Below are 19,166 nucleotides of genomic sequence, written 5' to 3'. Positions count from 1 at the left end.
GTTAATGTACTGGGGCATGGGAGATGTTGAGACAGAAGGTCTTGTGTTTAACTGTAATGTGAAATAAACTGGATGTGAGGTAGGCTTATGAAGGAGAGAACTTTGACTCTGTTCCCTTGTCAAAACCCAACTTTATAGTCTGATTTTGGGCTATTTGTGTAAAGACTTTTCCTGTAAGTGTTCTGAAGCTTCAAGTCTGTAAAGCATGTTGAAATTGTTATGAGAAACCTGACCTCTTTCTGTGCAACTCCATGGGAAGACTTTTCTGAGAGTATCATTCAGAGCTGTTAAGCTGTGTCTTTTGACTTTCTTTTTCTGTGCCATGAAGCACGGAAAAGAACTTCATGTGTAAGGATTAGTGTAGGGATGCATATATATATGCTTTGAAATAAAATTGTTTTGACATCAGAGTTGTTGACTTCATAGTGCAAGTGGACCTATGTGCATTTAAGTTGCTGGATGCCAGTGTTTTCAGATTCAGACTATAACTTCAATTTAGTAGTTTGTAGGGCTTAGACTTAAACTACTGAGATGGACATGATTTGTCTTCATCAATTGGCTGCAGTGCACGTAGTGGCAATGTTAACTATCACAAAACTTTCCTGTTCTTGGGAAGACCTCCTTTAATCTCTTTGCAAGCAACAAATATGCTTGAGAAGGTGTTTATCCACTAGAGAAATCCCACTCTATTTACCTTCTCAGTTGTTTCAACTATTTGAATCAAGAATGCACTTTTACAGGGATTCAGCATAGATCTTAGTTTGAGAAAAACAATTTCTTGCTCCTGCCACCAAACATGCTCAAAATGGCATATCCTTCTTGTGAAAACTATGTGGCTTTGTCATCTTCCAAATTCTCTGGGGCAGGAACTGTGTCTCCTTGCTTATGTGGCCTAGTGTGGTGATTGGATTCTACAGACACTACTGCAGTTTACACTAAGGGAATAAAATCAGGTTTCTTAGACATGACTTCTCACGCATTTTTTTCTTAATGTCCTAGCTAACACTTCTTTGCTTTTCATCAGAGAAGTGCTTTCACACAGATGAAACATGCAACTTAATCAGAACTGTAATTTGATTCTCCTTTTCTGATAATTGACTCTGATTCAGTAGTTCAGGCTTTGTTTGTTTTCATAATTATGTCTCTTGTAGTCTGCCCTGTTGTGTATTCATGACCTAATTGCCTCAGCGCATGCTACCTCTTGGGCTTTTGCCGTGACTTTCCAGTGGTGAAGCATCTTTTATCACTCACTGAAGCTGCTGTTGCTCCTGTATCTTTGATTTACCTCTTTGCTTGGCAAGTGTTCTCAGTGTGATCTTAGCTCCTCCACTGAGTGGTTCAAAAACTTCCCCTTAATGTAGTAGAGAAAATGAGACGAGTGTCAGGGAGTGGCTTAGCACACTTGCACTGATTTATTTTTCCCCAACTCCAGGTCTTGTCTGGCGCTTTCGAGCTATTTTCCCCACCAAACACTCAAAGTAGATGTGGACAATTCCCTTCCAGGTTCAAGTATTCCTTTTCTCTTTAAGTATTGGATTGCTGGGTTCTGCTGGGTCTTCAGCATCGTGCCAGATAACTCCAGTCCTTTCTCTTGCAACACAAGTCAGGAGCATTCTGCATGTGTTATTTCTTCCTCCTTAGATTTAGGAATTTTCCCTAATTCCATCCAGATTTGTGCATGCATGAATGAGAGCTTGGCATCTCTCTTCTTGTTAACGCTGTGTTACTGCACTGTAATAATACAAGAAATAATTAAAATTTCTCATACCCTATTTGCCTGGGATCTTTAGCTACTATTGTGATATAAATAATCAAAGGTGAAGGTATCTTTCTGTGGGGTAAAATAAAAACCAAGATCACTTTTGACTACTGATGTCAGTCTGTGGAAGAAGCTTTTTGTAATACTGTGGTATCAAAATCAAAAGCTGATGGTGCAGTTACGTTTTGACTGTGTGTAAGAGTGGCGCCTTTGTTCTCAGGTATACTTTTTTGAAGGCGAAATTAGCCATAGAATTTATTTAAGCAATTTTTAGCAAAGTCAGGCGGTTCTGTGAGGCCAAAGTTTCATAATTGCCCAAACCTCTCATAGTTCTTGCAAGTAAGAGTTCTCCCTTTGATTAGTTACAGCTCCATCCTTTGCATTGGCATAAGCATGCTTTGACCCATGTTGAAAATGGGACTGGTTACAGATAAAGATTAAAATGTATCTCTTGCTTTTAGTTTTAATGTGGTTTAGTTCTTCAATACTTTGCACAGCATAGCTGTGCAAATGTTTGTGCTGATGCACAGGACAAGGGCTGAGAGGCAAACACCTGGGAGGAAGGTAGGATAGTTTATACTGGTGGCTTAATGGTGCATGGATCTAGCCTTAATTTGATGGAGTTGAGCAAGGAGTGCAAGAATGTTTAAACTTTAAAAAGCAGGGGTTTGGTGTGCTGTGCATGGTAGTTAAAATGAGATAGGGTGCTGTGGCAAAGCCTTAGATGGGGTTTTGCCTGGACTTAACTGCAGTCTTCACTATTTCTCACTTTCCCTCAAGGTGTGTGTTTGTGTGTCCTGTAGCAGAGGTTGCTGTACATCACTTCACTGTTACATCTTATTATTGACGTCCTGGACATCATTTAAGATGACAGGTGCTTTGCTAAAGCGGACAGTTTAATTGTTAACTTGAAACAGTTTGCAAGAGCCTTCAGCAAGCACCATTTTAAAATGTCTCTGTACTCAGTTCTCACAGTACCTTCATGAAAATGCGTCATATGTTCGCCCTCTGGAGGAAGGAATGCTTCACTTGTTTGAGAGTATTACAGAAGATACTGTGACAGTCCTGGTAAGATTTCTTATTTTTAGTACTGAAAAAGATTTTTACAGAGCAAAAATAGTTATGTGTTGTTTTTCCTTCCAGGAAACAGCTGTGAAATTGAAGACCTTCTCAGAACATTTAGCTTCCTACTTATGCTTTTTAAGAAAGATTCTTCCTTATCAGTTAAAAAGGTACTTTTGATTTGATAGCTCAAATTAAGGGGGCACTGAGTGTCGGGCATGCAGCATTGTCAACAACTACAACTCAAATATTAAGCCAACCCTCAAAGCACTCTGGCTTAAAAGGCAGAACTTTTTTTTTTGCCTGCTGGTTTTTAAGCCTTTAGGTTATGCATGGTTTTTTTCAGCTGTGCATTAGAGCTAAACCCATGTATTTTAAAGCTTTTTTCCCCCTCACAGGTGAGACTTTAATGAAAGCTGCACAGATTTTTCATGTTTCTTAAGTTATTCAATAGTGTTGATACTATTCAAGTACGATACACTGAAACTGTTAATTTCTTGATCCTGTCTGAAGATTATTTATCATGCAACAAATACAGCAATATAGGAAAACTTGCCAGATGCACATCCCTTCTGCAGTGAAAGTCTTTGTTCCCAAGTGGGTCAAAGGGAGGTGAATTGCTAGTGCAAAGGACTGCTTAAAAAGAGGTTTTGGATTAAGAAAGAAGAAAAAGCTTGGTTTATGCCTTCTTTGTACCTGTTCTCCTGCTCCTTAGGAAGCAAAAGGTAAATTATATGTAGTAGAGAAAAAAGTCTTTAAACTGATGCAGTCAGTTCTTTGCCTTGAGTGTAAACTGTTCCTGGCTTGTGACTGAAGCTCCTAAGAGTGGGGATAGTACATGCACACAGTGATTTCCATGTATTGCTAAGTTACTCTCTGATATGTTAACCTTTCTAAAATAAATTCCTAGTCTATTGTTGCTTTGGACTGGGGCTGTAGAGAACACTAGTTATCTATTCCAAAACTCATTAACTTGTTTAAGATAATTGCTCACTTTTAAAAAAAAATAATTCATATATTCCTAGTTTGGAAGAAGAGTGTGAGTCTTCTCTTTGCACAGCTGCTTTAAGAGCTAGAAATATGGAGCTACACAGAGACATGAAAAGGTTGACTGCAGTCTTTGAGAAGCTACATACATACGTTAGTCTTCTTGCGTTACCAAGTAAGTGCCAGTTTTGGCTCAGTTTTCCTTTTGGACCAGTATTGGAGTTGTTTTGTTTGTTTGGTTTTGGTTTTTTTAAACCATACACATGCACACACAAAATGCCACTTCTATGATAGAGGAAAACACAGTTAACGCTACTCTTCAGGTACAGTCTAAACTATGGGGAAGTGAGTTTTGCAGTATGCTCTGCCATGCTGGACCATCTTTTATCCAGGCTGGGAGACTGAGTGTGTTGTAGAGTGCGTCTTTAATGCTCCACACTCTTCCTTTTGGATAGACATAGGCATGGTGCAGGCCTGGAAATTACCAAGCAGTCACACGTACCACATTTTAGATAGTCATAGTTAACTGTAGAGGAGAAGAAATGACTGTAGGTTTTTATAGTATGATTGACAGTATGTCTTCTGTAATCTCTAAATCACAAAATTGTTAATAAACTACATTTTATTACTATTATCACTTCCAGCTCCTCCTGTTCATAAGATTATTAAACTACGACTCTCATGGTAATGACTAAATAAAATTAGGTAAAAAAGTTTGTGCGTGTGTGTGAGGAAACTATCTCCAAATGCATACTGTAAATAATAAGAGGAAACAGTTATTGTATACCTTCAGGTTATTTCAGTCTTCACTCTTTAGAAGGACCCAGATGGTCATTCCTACAGCAGTGAGCATGTAAATCTTTCTGCATGCATAATTGCTTTTTGAGACCAAAACAACTGATACTTGTAAAATCTGAATGAAATTTAGGAAACTTGGAAGTCTTTTACCTGCCTAATTTGGCAAAATTTGGTATATATACATTTGATATTGAAGGGAAAATTTAAGTAAATGAATCTGTTTATGATTTTCATACTCCATGCAAATGTTTCCAGTAGGTGGAAATTGGATTATTTTTCAAAGCTAACTCTTTTCATTCATGGTCAAATCTTAGTGGAGTTTTTTTAGGGTTTTTTTTGGTTTGTTTTTTTTTTTTTTTTCCTTTCTATGTGGCACTCTTAGGTACAAAACCAGAAGGACTTCTTAGGACAAATTACAACTTGGTGTTTACAAACATTGCTGCAAGTCTTCATGGATTTCATGACATTTTAAAAGGTAAGGGTACAGGAATATTGTTATGTTTCAGCTCTGCTTCTTTCTGTTTAACATAGCACACGTGTACTCTCTCTGTAACTATGTTGAATGTGTCATGTGATAAATCTGGTTTGTTTTGCCTTTACAAACTAAGATAAGAAACTAAACCTACTAACTACTTGTTTTGGACATGCATGCATGTTTTTCACTCCTCCATTCTTGTTCTTCTAAGTTGCTGGAATATTTAATTGTGGTGCTCTAGATCTTCCTGAGCAGTATCACTTTACTTTCTGAACGTCATTTCTCTAGTGGAACTAGCATACAGAATGGAATGCTATTAAATGTACATATTTTCCCCTCCTTATGTACTGTTGACCTAGTACCTGCCCTCAGAGTGGAATTTTTCCTTACAGTTTTTAGGTTGATTACTATTTTTAACATGAATATATAACCTTAGCTTATGAAGAAATCTGTGTTCTTTTTGAAGCTTAACTTCCTCCTTGAAAATGGCTTACCTTTTATCAGAAGAACGTGGATATGTTACGTTTTCAGTGAAGTGATGCTCGGTTAAAACTCCGAGTTTTAAAACACTCATGTTTCTGTATATCCTAGAATTTCTGTGCCATATAGCTGTTCCCAGGGAGAAAATAATCCGTGTAGGCGAATTGCTTTAATACTAGTCAGCTGTTTAAACATTAAGATTTTATAATTTTAAGCAAAATTGGGGGTTTTTTGTTTCATTTAGTAACATTGATAGCATGGCCCCATTTTGCAGAGTCCCTCTTTTAAAAAAAGAAAGCTTATATTAGCGATTGTACCTCAAACAAAATGAGACACTAAACCAGGAGTTTTGTAGCATAGATAAGTTTATTGATAAATACCTTCTACCTCTTAATATAGTTACTACAAAGTAAAATCAACCCAACTTATACTTTAACAAAGGAAATAGAGAAAATAGAAGTACTGAAGAAAACTGTCAGTAGAATTCATTAGCTAGCAACAGAAATGTTGTTCTTAACATCTCACACTCCCATACTCCAGAATGCTTGATTTGTCACTTCTCTCCTCCCTTCCTTCCCAACCCAAACTGATTTCCAATTGCTTAAGCCTGCCTCAATTACAACTTCTGGTGGTGGTGACCTGGGATTTCTCCATTCTGTAGCAATAGTACTTTATTGTAAAATGGGTGCAAAATGTTCACTTGTCAAATAATTACTTATTTTTAATTAGGCCAAGTTGAGAATGTTTGTTCTTACATGATAAATACTTGAGTCTTTTTAAACTTTGGTGCTGTTGAAAATAATTAGTATATTTAAACTAAGATGTTTTTGTGAATGACTTTCAAAAAGTTCTGTGTTGTGGTTTTTTGTTTTTTTTTTTTTTTTCCCTCCTCTCTGAAGAGTGTTCTGTTAATTTTGCCTGAAAGAATTTTAGAATATGGGAGGTAGCATTCTAAACTTCTGGTAGTCTTTTAGATTTGTTCTGACAGAATTAAAATACTTTTCCCTTAAGTCATGTGAGCTTAACACTCAGATATTGAACATGACTAAAAATTATTCTAAGTGTCCTGATGTAAACATATGGAAATGGAAAGTATACTTGTGAAATAAAGGGCTAGTTCAATGTGAGCTTGGATCCCCTATATAGCTATGATTTTGGGGATACAGAGTACACTTAAATATACACCTTTATTCTGCCTTGTGTAACAGGCATAACGTCTATTCCTTATGGTCACAAAGGGTTGTCTAAGGCAGTATACTGGAGAACTAAGAGTATCCGGACTAAACTTTTATACAATTTACTTAGAGGTGAGAAGCATTCGAAGCCTGAGGTCATAAGTTGAATTTGAAAATGATTGCTGAAATAAACAAAAATCGTAATTCGACATAAATGTCTTTTTTCCTTTTCTAGATATTTCCAAGCACTACAGTCAGAAAGCTACTTTAGAACAAGATGTTCCAACTGCCACACAGAAACTCATAACTACAAATGACTGTATTTTATCCTCTGTTGTGGCTTTAACAAATGGAGTGGGCAAGGTAATGGATATTTTTGTTTCAATATAATGTCCTAACTTATAGAGGTTTAAAAAAAAAAAAAAATCTTAGCTGAATGATTTGGAAAATCTACATGTGGCTCTGATGATAATCTATAGTATCAGGTTTGTTCCAAGGTATTTTCAGGCTACAACTTAAAAACAACTGAATGGGTGATAAAGTAGATACTGTGAGGAGGATGCTTTGCGTTAGTAAGGTCTCAGTTATGTGGAAGAGCCTGTAGCTTGTTTGAAATTCTTGTTGTGAAGTCCAGTTCCACTAAATACTTGTCTTTCTCTTGAAAGTGTAATTGTTCTGGTGAATCTTTCTGGTCAACTTAATTCAAAAAGTGACTTTTCTTGATGTGTCTAGATTGCCTCATTCTTTAGCAACAACTTGGATCACTTCACTACTTCGCTGAGCTATGGGCCTAAAGGAGGAACAGAGTTCATCAGCCCTCTTTCAGCTGAGTGTATGCTGCAGTACAAGAAAAAGGCTGTTGCTTACATGAAGTCTTTGAAGAAGGTTTGTTCAGCTAGCATGCTTGCACAGAGAAAGCACAGTTCTGTTGATAGTTGGTTATGCCAAAGAGAATACAAACTAAGGATTTTCAGTTTTGGAATGGATGAGATTCTCTGAATGAGAATCTTTGGCTGAGGAAATGAAACCCTTAGAGCAATAATGCTACTGAAAAATTTAGAGAGCATAGTTGCCCTCACAGCTGAGGGTATGTGTCAATTCTGCCGTTACCTAATTCCACTAATTATTTCTGTGCCAAGACTGCAAAGAGTAGAGGGTAGCTGCTTATTTACTATACTTGCATTCACTGGAAGACAGTGGAGAGGAACAGAAGGAAAAAAAAAAAAAAGGCAGCTGAAAAGGGGGTATGCTGGAGAAAATGTGCTGAACCAAAGGGTTGAACACTACCAGATCTCCTGTTGTCTCCATTAAAATTAACAATTAAGTGATGGTGTGTTTAACAGTTGTTATTAAATCACTTTACTGCAATGTCTGTAAAGTGGACCTTAGGATGCATTTGATAATTAACACCTGGAGTTTTCTGAGCACTTTTTAATCAGGTGTCCATTTGGGGGCAGTATTTTTTGTGAGCTCAAACCATTTTTTCTACTGGCTGGTAAACACTTGGAAAGTGTTTGTCTTCCCTTTACTAAAGTAAGGAGGGCAATAAGAAAATAAAGGCAGAATACATATTCTGATGTACTGTGAAACATGTTTTGAGGTTTCTTTTATCCTTTTACAGCCTTGTGCAGATTCAGTGCCTTATGAAGAGGCTTTAGCCAATCGCAGAGTTCTTCTGAGTTCCACAGAAAGTAGAGAAGGTCTTGCACAACAGGTATTCTGGTATAAATCTTACTCACATATAGGACAGTGTATTTTATAAAGGTAAAGTAGTATCAAATAGTTTCCACATATTTAAGTGTGTTGTTGTTTGTACATATATATGCATATACTGAAGCTTAAAATTAGACTGTAGATGTCTTAACTTGTAGAGTTCTGAAAATAAAACTTACCCTTCTTAGGCTGGGTTATCCAAGACTCGTTCGCCTGTACCTGCAGAATGTATGTGTAGTTATAAGAGACAGGATTATGCCATTGATGTCTTCATTTATAAACACAAGAAGTCAGGCAATCTTTAATAATTCAAATAAATGCAAAATAAAGGATAAGGCATACCGAAGTATTAATTTCTGTTGTTATGTACTGTTTTGAGTGCTTTTTTGGACTATGCAGGATTTATTAGCACTGGTTAAGAACAATGATTTTTCTTTTCAGTTAGAGTCTAGTAATAGATTACAGTTTATCATTCTTGCAGTGTCCATATATATTTTTTTCTGGAAGGTTAGGCAGAGGGAGGTTAAATGGTATTTAAAAGGTCTATACAGTTTGCCCATTGCACATGAATGAGACTGATTAATACTAAAACTTCTGTATGAGCTTGAATGCTCAGAGTGCATTGAACTTTTACAGCAGAAAAAGACTTAAGTGTTTTTGTTTTGGTTTTTTTTTTTTGTAGTGGCCAATATTCAAAGTGTATTAGTAGTGATGAGATGAATTTCAACAGAAATGTGTGGAGTGATATGATGTATACTGTTCCATAGTTGATTTCTTATCTGGACAAGCAAGTTCTTCTGTCTGTGTGAGGTGGGGCAGCTAGGAGGGGAGAGGTTGTTTGTCTTTCTAGCGTAGAACAAGACAATGCTAGTGCCAGGCACATATCTTTCAAATTTTCTTAAAATTCTTCCCTCCTTTGATTCTTTTTTTTTTTTCCCACCTAATATGATGTTGCCAGTTCTGTGAGTGGTAACTTTGTGATGCATGTTTTAGACTAATTAAATAACATCGTCTCTTTTGACACATGACCACAGTTAAGAGTACAGCTCGAATCAGTAGTTGTTTACCTGCTGCAGTATTCATTAGCTCGCTTATGTAATGGTTTAAAATAATACTGTCTTCAAACATTTCCTGTGTGTGGCTTTTTCCCCCTTGTGTTCAATAACCTGGACTGTAAACTTTCCCTCCTAAAGGTCCAGCAGAGTTTGGAGAAAATTGCAAAACTTGAACAAGAAAAAGAACACTGGATGTTGGAGGCCCAGCTAGCTAAAATAAAGCTGGAGAAAGAAAACCAAAAACTGAAGAACTCTCTTAGTGGACACTTAACTGAAACTATACAAGAGCGTTCTGTTTTGTCAAATGTAGCTGAACAAAAGAAGGAAACTGCAGAAAAAAGTCTGAGGGAACCTATTAAGAGTACTAGTCTGGTAAGTGACCTTTTTCCTTCAATAGAGGAAAAAATCACTTTCTTTAGTAGTAGTACTGTTTGATCAGTGGAACACTAATAATGAAAGCTTTTTGACTGTGCTGAAATGCATTCACACTTGGGCTCCTTCTGTTTGTAAAGCTGCTTGCTAATACTTTCTGCAGAGTTTGGAACTTCTTGGATTTTGAGACTGTTCACTGTCTTTAGTATCATGGACGTATTTCTGTTGTTCTGTACTTGCATGACTGAGGGGGAAATAATAGGTGCTTAACTTCTAAATTTTCCTTGCAAGGCTTCCTAACTACAGAGTAAGTAGTATATATCTCCAGTCGGCTCTGAGTTTCCAATACTTTTTTCATATCTAGGTATGCTAAAGCAAATGGAAGTAGGTAATTAGTATTTTTAAATGGGTTATAAGGCTTATTACAAGTCAGTTTACTATAGCTTAATTTTAACTTGAAGAAGCTATTAAAGCTTTCAGTGTTCTCTGGAGCACAAATTTTTACGTAACCTTCATAGGTACATGCAACTTGGGTTCGACAACTGCTTTTGGATATGGCATGCATTCTGTCCTTGGTCTTCTGTGTTGGTAAATGGCTTTTTCCTGTTTATTACTAGTATTTAAAAGGGGTTGGCCTTTCCTCTGAATTACCACTTCTGAAGTGGTATTAACAGGGATGTCATCTGTAAGAAATAATAAATCTACTCAGCTCAGCACTCAATAGAATTCTTCATTTATTTTTTTTTTCCTCCCTACTTTCCTGTTCCAGGAGAAGAATGACCAGTGGATTGTTTCGAAATCCCCAGTTCTGAAGTAAAATGGCATCTTTAAGTTTTCGATCCTGTATTTGATCTGTTAGGAGTTTGAGGAGATTGGCTTTTTCTAGCCACAATTATGTGTGATTAACGTAACTCACAGGTTAACATATTATATAAATATTTCCCATAACCCCAAATCTCTACTCCTGTTGAGAGCAGAAAAAACCCCTCTGATTCTCTGTGAAGATATTCTTCCATGAAACTAGTTATTGGCATACATCCCTCTGCTAGAGTTCTGTCAGTGCTTCACACTGAACTGTCAATGTAACTTACTAGTCAAAGTGGAAAGAAAGGAATTCAGAAGGTGCTCAAGAAATCGAAGTTGGCTTTCCTTGCTCTTAAACGTGAAAAGTAGCGTTTCAATGTACTAGCGTACCTCTGAATTAGTTTCATGTAATCAAGCAGTTGCATAATCATACAAGCTAGCTGCATCTTGTTGCTTTTATTGCTTTTCCCCTGTGTATATCATAAGGCAAAAGATGTATTTGGAGAGTTGGTGTCAGCTTTAATTCTGTTCAAGGCATTCATGTATATTATTACCCTTGTTGATGTTACAGGTGGAAGTACTTAAATTTGGTTTTAGTTAACTGTTGCAAGATTTTTTTTAATTTGAAGTCCTATGACTGAAGCCGAAACGACTTGCAGCTATCGTATCTGTATTTGCAGTTCTCACCTAAGTGTATTTTGTTCCTTGTTCTAGATTGGAATGTTGACTATAACTACTGATAATGAAAAGGTAATCTGTTTTAAACATTATCAAGCTACAGCTGGTAAATACTTCAGTTCTGATTCTGTTAAACTTATTCCAAAGATCTAATTACCAAGAATACTGTAGTATAATGCCATCAGTCACCCACGTGTTCAAGTTTCTGAAATGCATGTATTTCTTAATTTTCTTCTTCTGTTTAGTGAACTGTTCTCTCTTATTCATGTAAGTGGTTTGGAGCAGTGGTCCAGGTCTGTTCTGTGATTTGAGGAAAGCGTTGGTCCGTCTGTACTTCAGTAACCCTAGCTGCATTCCAAGCCTCAATTGTTAACTCTTGAGGAAGGGCTCAAGCTGCAAGAAAGTCACTGACTGTAGTGCCTGGTGTTTTAACACTTAAGTACAGGTTATCCCAAACCAGAGGTCACACTGAAAGAAACTTTGAAACAGCTGTCAGACTAAATGTTAACTCTTTATTTAGCACTGCTATAGTGTAACGCTTGCCCCAGCAGGAACTTAGCAGAATAAGATTCAGTGCTTTCCCTTTTCTGATACTGCAGGGAACTGATGTGTATTTCAGTTTACTCCTCTGTTTCTTCTGAAGGTGTGATTAAAAAGGAGCAGAGTGAGAGCCAGATAATAATTGATATAAGTTCTTGAAAGCTACTGCATAGTGCTGAACTTGAAAGTAATGACAAGTCTGCCTCCAGTGGGTTACTCTGTAACTTACAGTAAACTGGCAAGTTGTGGGTTTGGGTTTGTTTTTTTTTTTTTTTTTAAAGTTCAAATGTCTAAAGAAACTTCTGGAACATGAAACATTAGAAGTAGTTCTGACTGTTGTGAGCTTCTGAAACTTAGTTATGCGAAGGAATTCTTCCTTGTTGGGAAAAGCCAGTAAGTTTCTATGTAGGTAAAAGCAGTCCACTTCTGCAGTGGATTTTCATTTGGATTGGAGACTTGATACGTTAAATCAAGCAAACTTCTTACATCTTCAGTCAGCTCTTTGTCCTTTAAGGAAGTCTGACATTAAGAGTCACCATCGGAGTGACAAATTGCAGAGTGACTTGCTGTAATTTTTCTGTTGTGTTTGAGGAATTTGATGCTTTTGAGTAGAGCACCCAGGCCTCAAGAGGGAAGAAGAGAAGTTAGTATAGAGGACAATGTTGTGATGCAAGTATTCAGTCTACTAAGCATAAGTATCTCTCTGCTTAATATTTGCTTTGCCAGGCTCCAGATGTTGAGTCTCGTGAAGACCTGATAAAAAACCACTACATGGCAAGGATAGCAGAACTTACATCTCATCTGCAGCTTGCTGACAGCAAATCAGTACACTTTCATGCTGAGGTGAGCATGCAGGCAGTGTCTATACTGAAAACAGTAAATCCCTTTTTGAACTTTCCACAGGCAAGTGTTATGACAGTGAGTTTAAATATATGGAACATAATGCTTCATAAAAATCTGTTCCTGGAATATGTTTTTTGGCTGTGGTCTAGTATGCATAAAAATGGATACTGTAGAAAGACTTTTTTTTTTAAATAAATCCTTTGGTAGCCTTGTCTTGGGTGTATTAAGAAGTATAATGTGTATGATGTATAGGTTTGTTCATATAAGCTGCTTTAGCAGCTGCTTTAGTTACCAAGCTATTTTTGACTTAATTATGACTTAAGTGATGCTGATGTCATTCAGAAATATTTGAGTGTATCATGAAGTGATGAAAACAGCTCTCCTCAGAGAAATTGGTTCTCAGGCATATAAGTTATACTTAACTTCAAGAATTAACAAAACGATTCATTGTATCTGTGGTTTCCTGTTTTCATTTCAAATCATGAGGTAATTTTTCTTGAAAGTAGTGGCCATTTCTATTTGTGTAATTGACTGATGTGGAATATAGCAAAGTTCCAAGTTGACAGAGCAAATTCTCTTAAATATTTTTTTGTAATGGTAGATGACGTAGTATGGAGGAACCATCTTTCTCTGATATTTGAGCAATGTATGAAGCGAGTTGTTTGTGTTGCTTTTTACTTGTGAGATATTTCCTAGTAATTCTGTGAAAAACACGGTATTTAGAGGATTTGCAATATGGTAATTCTGTAAAACAAAAGAAAAATTTAATGTTAACTATTACATTACCTTTGCATTTAAAAATGTGCACAAGCTCTGACTAAGTTTCTTGAAATCTAAGGATTACAGAAAGATGGAAACATCCAAAGCAATCAGTTAAAGATGGCACAAGGCAGTACTCTGGAACTAACTTTCCTCCCTTCTACCCTCCCTATCCTGTTCTGACTGACAGTGTCGAGCACTTGCCAAAAGACTGTCTTTAGCAGAGAAGTCCAAGGAATCGCTCACGGAAGAGTTGAAACTAGCTAGTCAAAACATCAGTAGATTACAGGCAAGTAAAATGTTACCTAATGTAATAAATGCATTTCATAATTGTGTGTAAGGGGAAGTTGGAGGAGAAAAATTACAACCATCGAGCATGGTCATGCCTTTACTAGGTCCTTAGTTATGTGATGTAAAAACTCTAATGATATGTAGAGAAGAGACTTAAATAATACACTTCAAATCCCAGGTATAAAGTTGAAGTGGAACATGCTTGCAAGGAAAAGGTTATAGTAACCAAGCCTGTGTTTTAGCACATTTCATGTCAAGTCTTTCTATGAAAATGTTTTGGGGGGTGTTTGGGGGGGGTTGGGGGGGGTTTGGAGGTTTTGGGGGGTTTTGTTTGGTTTGGGGTTTTTGTTTGGTTTGGTTTTGGGGGGGTTTGCGGGGGTTTTGGGTTTTTTTTTTTGTTTGGGGTTTTTTTTGTTTTTCAAAAGGTGTGGTTGTGTGACTGATTTCAGATGATACACTGAATTCTTAATCCTTTCTAGCACCTGGGACTGAAAGTCTTAGAAATGCCAGGGTGTTTTTTTGAGATGGATAGCTTAATATTAAGCAAAAATAACTTTGGGGTGATGTTTAAGAAGCTGTTGTTAACAAAAGATAATAAAATCTTATGCCAGATGTCCTTTGAACGTCCTGTCCCTTTGTCCTTCCCTTCCACACAGCTGAGAAAAGGAGTCAATAGTAAAATAAAGTATATATAAATACTCAGTTCATAAATGCATAATATTGAATCATAGAATTGTTTAGGTTGGAAGGGTTCTCTGAAGGTAATTTGGTCCCCTCCTTTGGTCAGAGCAGAGAGAGTTCAGATCAAGCTGTTGAATCGGGAGTTTCCTGTACAGCCCTGCTGGCCTTCTGCCACAATTGCTCCACTTCCTAAGCATTGGGCTGTTCTTTGCTCTGTCCTTGGTCGTTCAGCTTTCCTGGGCCCCTTTAACTTCCAGGACAGTTGTTCTTGCCAAGCAGACCTTGAAAAAGCAAAGTCTACTCTTCTAAAATCTAGGGTGGCTGTAATTCTACTATTCATCTTGCTTGCTTCCCTCAGTATCTTAAATTCCACTAACTCGTGGTTGCTGCAGCCAAGGCTACCATTGGCTTTCACATGCCTGACCAGGTTTTCCTTATTTGTAACAGGTCCAGCAGAGAGCATCTCTTAGGCCTGTTGATCACTGGTATCAAGAAGTTCCTTACCACACTCAAGAGAGCTCCTGAATTGCTTGTGTACCACCTTGTTGCTCTTCCAGGAGATGTCAGAGTAGTTAAAATCCCTCATGAGGATCAGGGTCTGGGGTTGAGAGATTTTTATCTGCTTGTGGCAGATGCCCACCATATCAACCTTGTTGTTTGCCTCTGATCCCTACCTATGAGATCTTAATCATCTTCAAACCACTCCTTCACATAAAGCATGATTTCTCCCCTTCTATCCTGTCCTTCCTAAAGTGTCTGTATCCCTTCATGGCTGCATTCTAGTCACGCACACTATCCCACCATGTCTCTCTAATCCTTCAGCTTTGTATGCCATGTATGTTCATGTACAGGCCATGCTCTAACCCTATAAACTTCACTTGTTTCTTGGCTGGAAACAATGTTGGAAAACTTAGCTGTTCGTCTCTTATGTAAACCATAAAAAGTGGGGGAAAAATTATAAAGGAAACAGAGGAAAAAATAAGGGGAACAGACCATGCATGAGACTTCAGGTAAAAGACAAATAGCTATTGACTTTCTTTCATAAAGTGATTTTTTTTTTTCAATGGTTTAGCTTAATTGCACACATTCAGCATCAAAAGTGTAGCTTACTAAGTGGCAATAGAAGTTGGCTACTTTGCCAGTTGCTACTAATATTAAGCAAAGGCTTCTGTTTTTTGGGGTTTTTTTCTCCACCTTAGGATGAATTGATGACGACAAAGAGAAGTTATGAGGATCAGTTAAGTATGATGAGTGACCATCTCTGCAGTATGAATGAAACCTTAACTAAACAAAGGGAAGAAATTGATACACTAAAGATGACTAGTAAGGTAAGTTGCCAGGTGTTGACATTAGGCACTGGCTGCAGTTTGGAGGTCTATGGGTTGCATTTGGCATTCCTGCAGTACTACCCTTTAACAAACCAATTCACAAACTATAGTTCTTATTCTCGGCCAGTTGGAAAGAAAACTCCAAACCTGGTCCTGCACGTTTCAGTGAAGAACAAATTCATGCAAAACATACATGTGGGAAAGAACAAACACTGCATGTCACTGCTTCAAAGCAGGCTTTCAAAGTGTACCCTCTGATGGAAGATCAGCACCTTTTTTTTGTTTATATGTGGTGAAAATGGAACTATTTGCAAATCCAGCTAGTGATACTGGGTGTTTATGATTAACTTATTGGTAGGAGTGTCCTTTCTGCACTTTTCTTTCAGTTGCAGCATACTCTGTTCTTGGCAGTTATTCTTTTTCTCTGTTTTATTTCTGTATTCTAGCTTGTCTGTGTCTCATATGTAGGAATGAAAAAGTTGCCACTTATATTCTTCTGTGAACTTAAAATGCACGCTTAAATTCTTTTCCAAGCAAGGAGACTACCCATTTATCAGAAACAAGTTTTTGACTTGCCTTAATGTTAATTATGAAAAATATAGAAGTCTACTGTTTCAAGCAGTCAGTGATTAAACCATAGTATATCTTATTCTGATGGTTCTAGGGAGGAACAGATGTTGTGAAGGCCTATACCCTGCACTTGTCTGGCTGTGAAACTAATAAACTAGCATTATTCTCCTTAATTGTGGAGTACATGGAAGCTGGTTTCACTGAAGGGTTAAAAAATTTTTTAAAAAACCCCCATGTTTTGATTAAAGGTCCTATGATAGCGGTTTTTATTTTTTTAGAGTAAACTTTTCCCACCATGTATAGAACTGTTTTTCTTCACATGTCTGAGTGTTTTGACTTGGCATTGTAATCTTTAAAATTACTTTTTGGTGTATAAGCTCTTGTGTTTTTAGAAGGAAGTGCTTGGCTGCATACTGACCATAGCACTTCATGTTTTTATAAAATGGTTTCTGGAATTTTTCACTTGTCATATTTTTAAGACTTGAAGTGGTACTCTGTCTGTAAGGAGGTAGTTCAGAATCTCACAACAGTAGACACAGATTTTCAAATGTTGCCAAATGTAGAAGGTGATTGGCTTTAACTGCATCATTTTGACTTCAACCCTTTATCACTTGGAGTGAGTTGTTGGTTAGATTAAAAACAAATGTTATCTTAAGGAAATAGAAAGAGAATTGCCAGCAAGTAACTATTGCACAAAAGTTTATTTTAAGCTACATGTTTGCTTTGTGGAGTTGTTGCAACTCAAATGTGAGTTGGTTAGCTGTAGAACAAATTATTTTCTAAACTAGGAATATTCTATATAGACCAAGTTAAAGTTAAATTTGTTTTGGAACAAAATGATAGGGTGGGGGATTGATTTTAATTTGAGGCAATCATCCGATAAGGTTTATATTTGAAATATCACTTAAGGGTGAATTATGATTTGACTTGCCTTCCCTGCCCTCGCAATATTAGTGGTGTTAATACAATCAAGTGTCTTGGGACATAACTCAAATGTCTTTTTTCCACAGGTTTCAACTGAAGTAAGGTACTGTTGTGCTTATTCGGAATATCTGGTACTTTTCCCTGTTATGCCTGTAAAGATAGAGGGATTTTCAGAGCAAACAGTTACAAGCTTACATGATTAGAAGCCTATGGACTGTTTATTTTCAGTTTGACTGTACTTCTTTGTTTGTTGTAGGTATAAATTGTCAGACGTCAGGTTTTATATGTTATCTGTCTAGATTTTCTTATCTGAATTATATGTTCTGTTCACTTGTTTCTCGTTGCAGGGAAATTCTAAAAAGAACAAAAATCGATAGCTTACAGCTAATCAACTGTCGTCGGAAGCTGCTGCTGCATAGGATGCAGATAGTGAATGCTCATTGTTCAGTTCCTGTTTGTTCCAGGAAGCAGAGGGTGGTATTGGGTCTAGTAAAAACTGATTTGGTGCTGTAAATGGCTTTACAATATTTAGAACTTGTAACAGATAAAACAGAACTTAATGTTGGCTCTAAACCAGGAAATACACACTCTGTGGATAATTTATATAGTAATTACCTTCGGTTTTTACTGTGCACTTTTTAAAACCAGGTTTTAATTTCATGTAATAACTTCAGATTTTGTATATTTTCAAATATTATGCATTAACAAATTTGGATCAGTGCAGTAGTCTATTTTTGAGTTATGCGCTAAATTGTCAAGATGTGTACATTCCTTTACTTGTTAATAACAGTTTAAAAATGAGTTTTGAGACTTTTTTTGGCCATGCAAGCTGTGCAGTTACTGTAAATGTATTATTCCTGTTCTCAGCCCTTTTGAATTAATTGGAATTGTGGCTTTAAATGATTTCTATAAATTCACACGAGTAAATGGGATCATTATTTTATTTTAGACTGTAATAGTGGAAACTTTTGCTGCTTGTATTTGGCACTTTGGATTTTGAAGTAAGGAGCACAAATAGCTGAATTGGGATACTTCTATGAAATTGCTTTAAGCCCTTACTTAGGCATTTTGTTTACACATATATGTATATATATTGGTTGAAATAGCTGTTTAAAGCTAGAGGAAATTGTGATTGTAATTTGCCCCAAAAGAGTGAAACAATGTGTGTAGAATAGATCAGCTTACTGTGCTCTCTTACAGTAAAGAAGGATATGAAATATGTAGAAGATCTAAACACTGAATTTGCAAAAAGTCTTCATGGAATTAAGTCCTGATGGATTCACTGAGGGGATGCACATGGCTTTTCCTGTGTTTTGGGAAGTTTGTGGACTTTAGGCCTCTCCTAAGATTTTTTTTTTTTTTTAAGTGAAGTCTAATACCACGAGTTTTCACAGCATTGATTTTTTTTTTATATTTTTTTTTTAATCAGAAGCTGTGCTGCTCCACACTTTACACTGATCTTCTGTTCCATAATTTGTATTATGGCACTTATTTGTCCCATAAGGGTTTACTCTGATATCAGCTGTGTCAATATGTATTATTAGTATGTAATAATAAAATCAGCTACATGAAACCAGCTTGACTTTTTTTCTTAATTCTGGTTATACCCAGGTTGCACCGTGTGGTATTGTGGTGAGATGTTAACAGCTATTCCCAGTGAGGTGAGCTTAAGTAATTAGACCAGTCTAGTTACTGTTAGTAGTGCTTCTCTTTGTTTGACCCAAGCTGCATTTCTGTACCTAATGCTGCAGTGTGCAAAGTACACCGAGTCCACGTCAGCATTTCTCACCTTCTTGTCTGTGTGAAGGCAAACAAGCATCTGATCTGTATTGCTGGCAACTGTGGAACTGTTCTGACACAGTTTTTCCTTTT

At 36.8% G+C, this 19,166-nt stretch overlaps 1 protein-coding gene across 7 annotated transcripts in view; it reads left to right on the top strand.

The window, feature by feature from the left end:
* PPP1R21 (protein phosphatase 1 regulatory subunit 21) overlaps positions 1-18,870 on the top strand; it is a 33,586-nt gene extending 14,716 nt beyond the window's left edge. For 2 of the 7 annotated variants that reach the window (XM_052805627.1, XM_052805626.1), the window contains 13 exons: positions 2,726-2,827; positions 2,903-2,991; positions 3,847-3,983; positions 4,989-5,081; positions 6,972-7,099; positions 7,469-7,621; positions 8,358-8,450; positions 9,643-9,876; positions 11,395-11,430; positions 12,625-12,741; positions 13,691-13,789; positions 15,672-15,800; positions 17,642-18,870. In XM_052805627.1, coding sequence (XP_052661587.1) covers positions 2,726-2,827; positions 2,903-2,991; positions 3,847-3,983; positions 4,989-5,081; positions 6,972-7,099; positions 7,469-7,621; positions 8,358-8,450; positions 9,643-9,876; positions 11,395-11,430; positions 12,625-12,741; positions 13,691-13,789; positions 15,672-15,800; positions 17,642-17,671 — 1,440 coding nt within the window. In that variant the 3' untranslated portion in view covers positions 17,672-18,870. The other 5 variants (XM_052805625.1, XM_052805624.1, XM_052805623.1 and 2 more) reach the window with 4 other exon arrangements.
* The last annotated feature ends 296 nt before the right edge of the window (positions 18,871-19,166 follow it).

The sequence above is a fragment of the Harpia harpyja genome, chromosome 13 (genome assembly GCF_026419915.1).
Source record: "Harpia harpyja isolate bHarHar1 chromosome 13, bHarHar1 primary haplotype, whole genome shotgun sequence".
Taxonomy (NCBI): domain Eukaryota; kingdom Metazoa; phylum Chordata; class Aves; order Accipitriformes; family Accipitridae; genus Harpia; species Harpia harpyja.
Note: the sequence above shows the minus strand (reverse complement) of the source record. Positions and strands in the feature narration are given on the sequence as shown.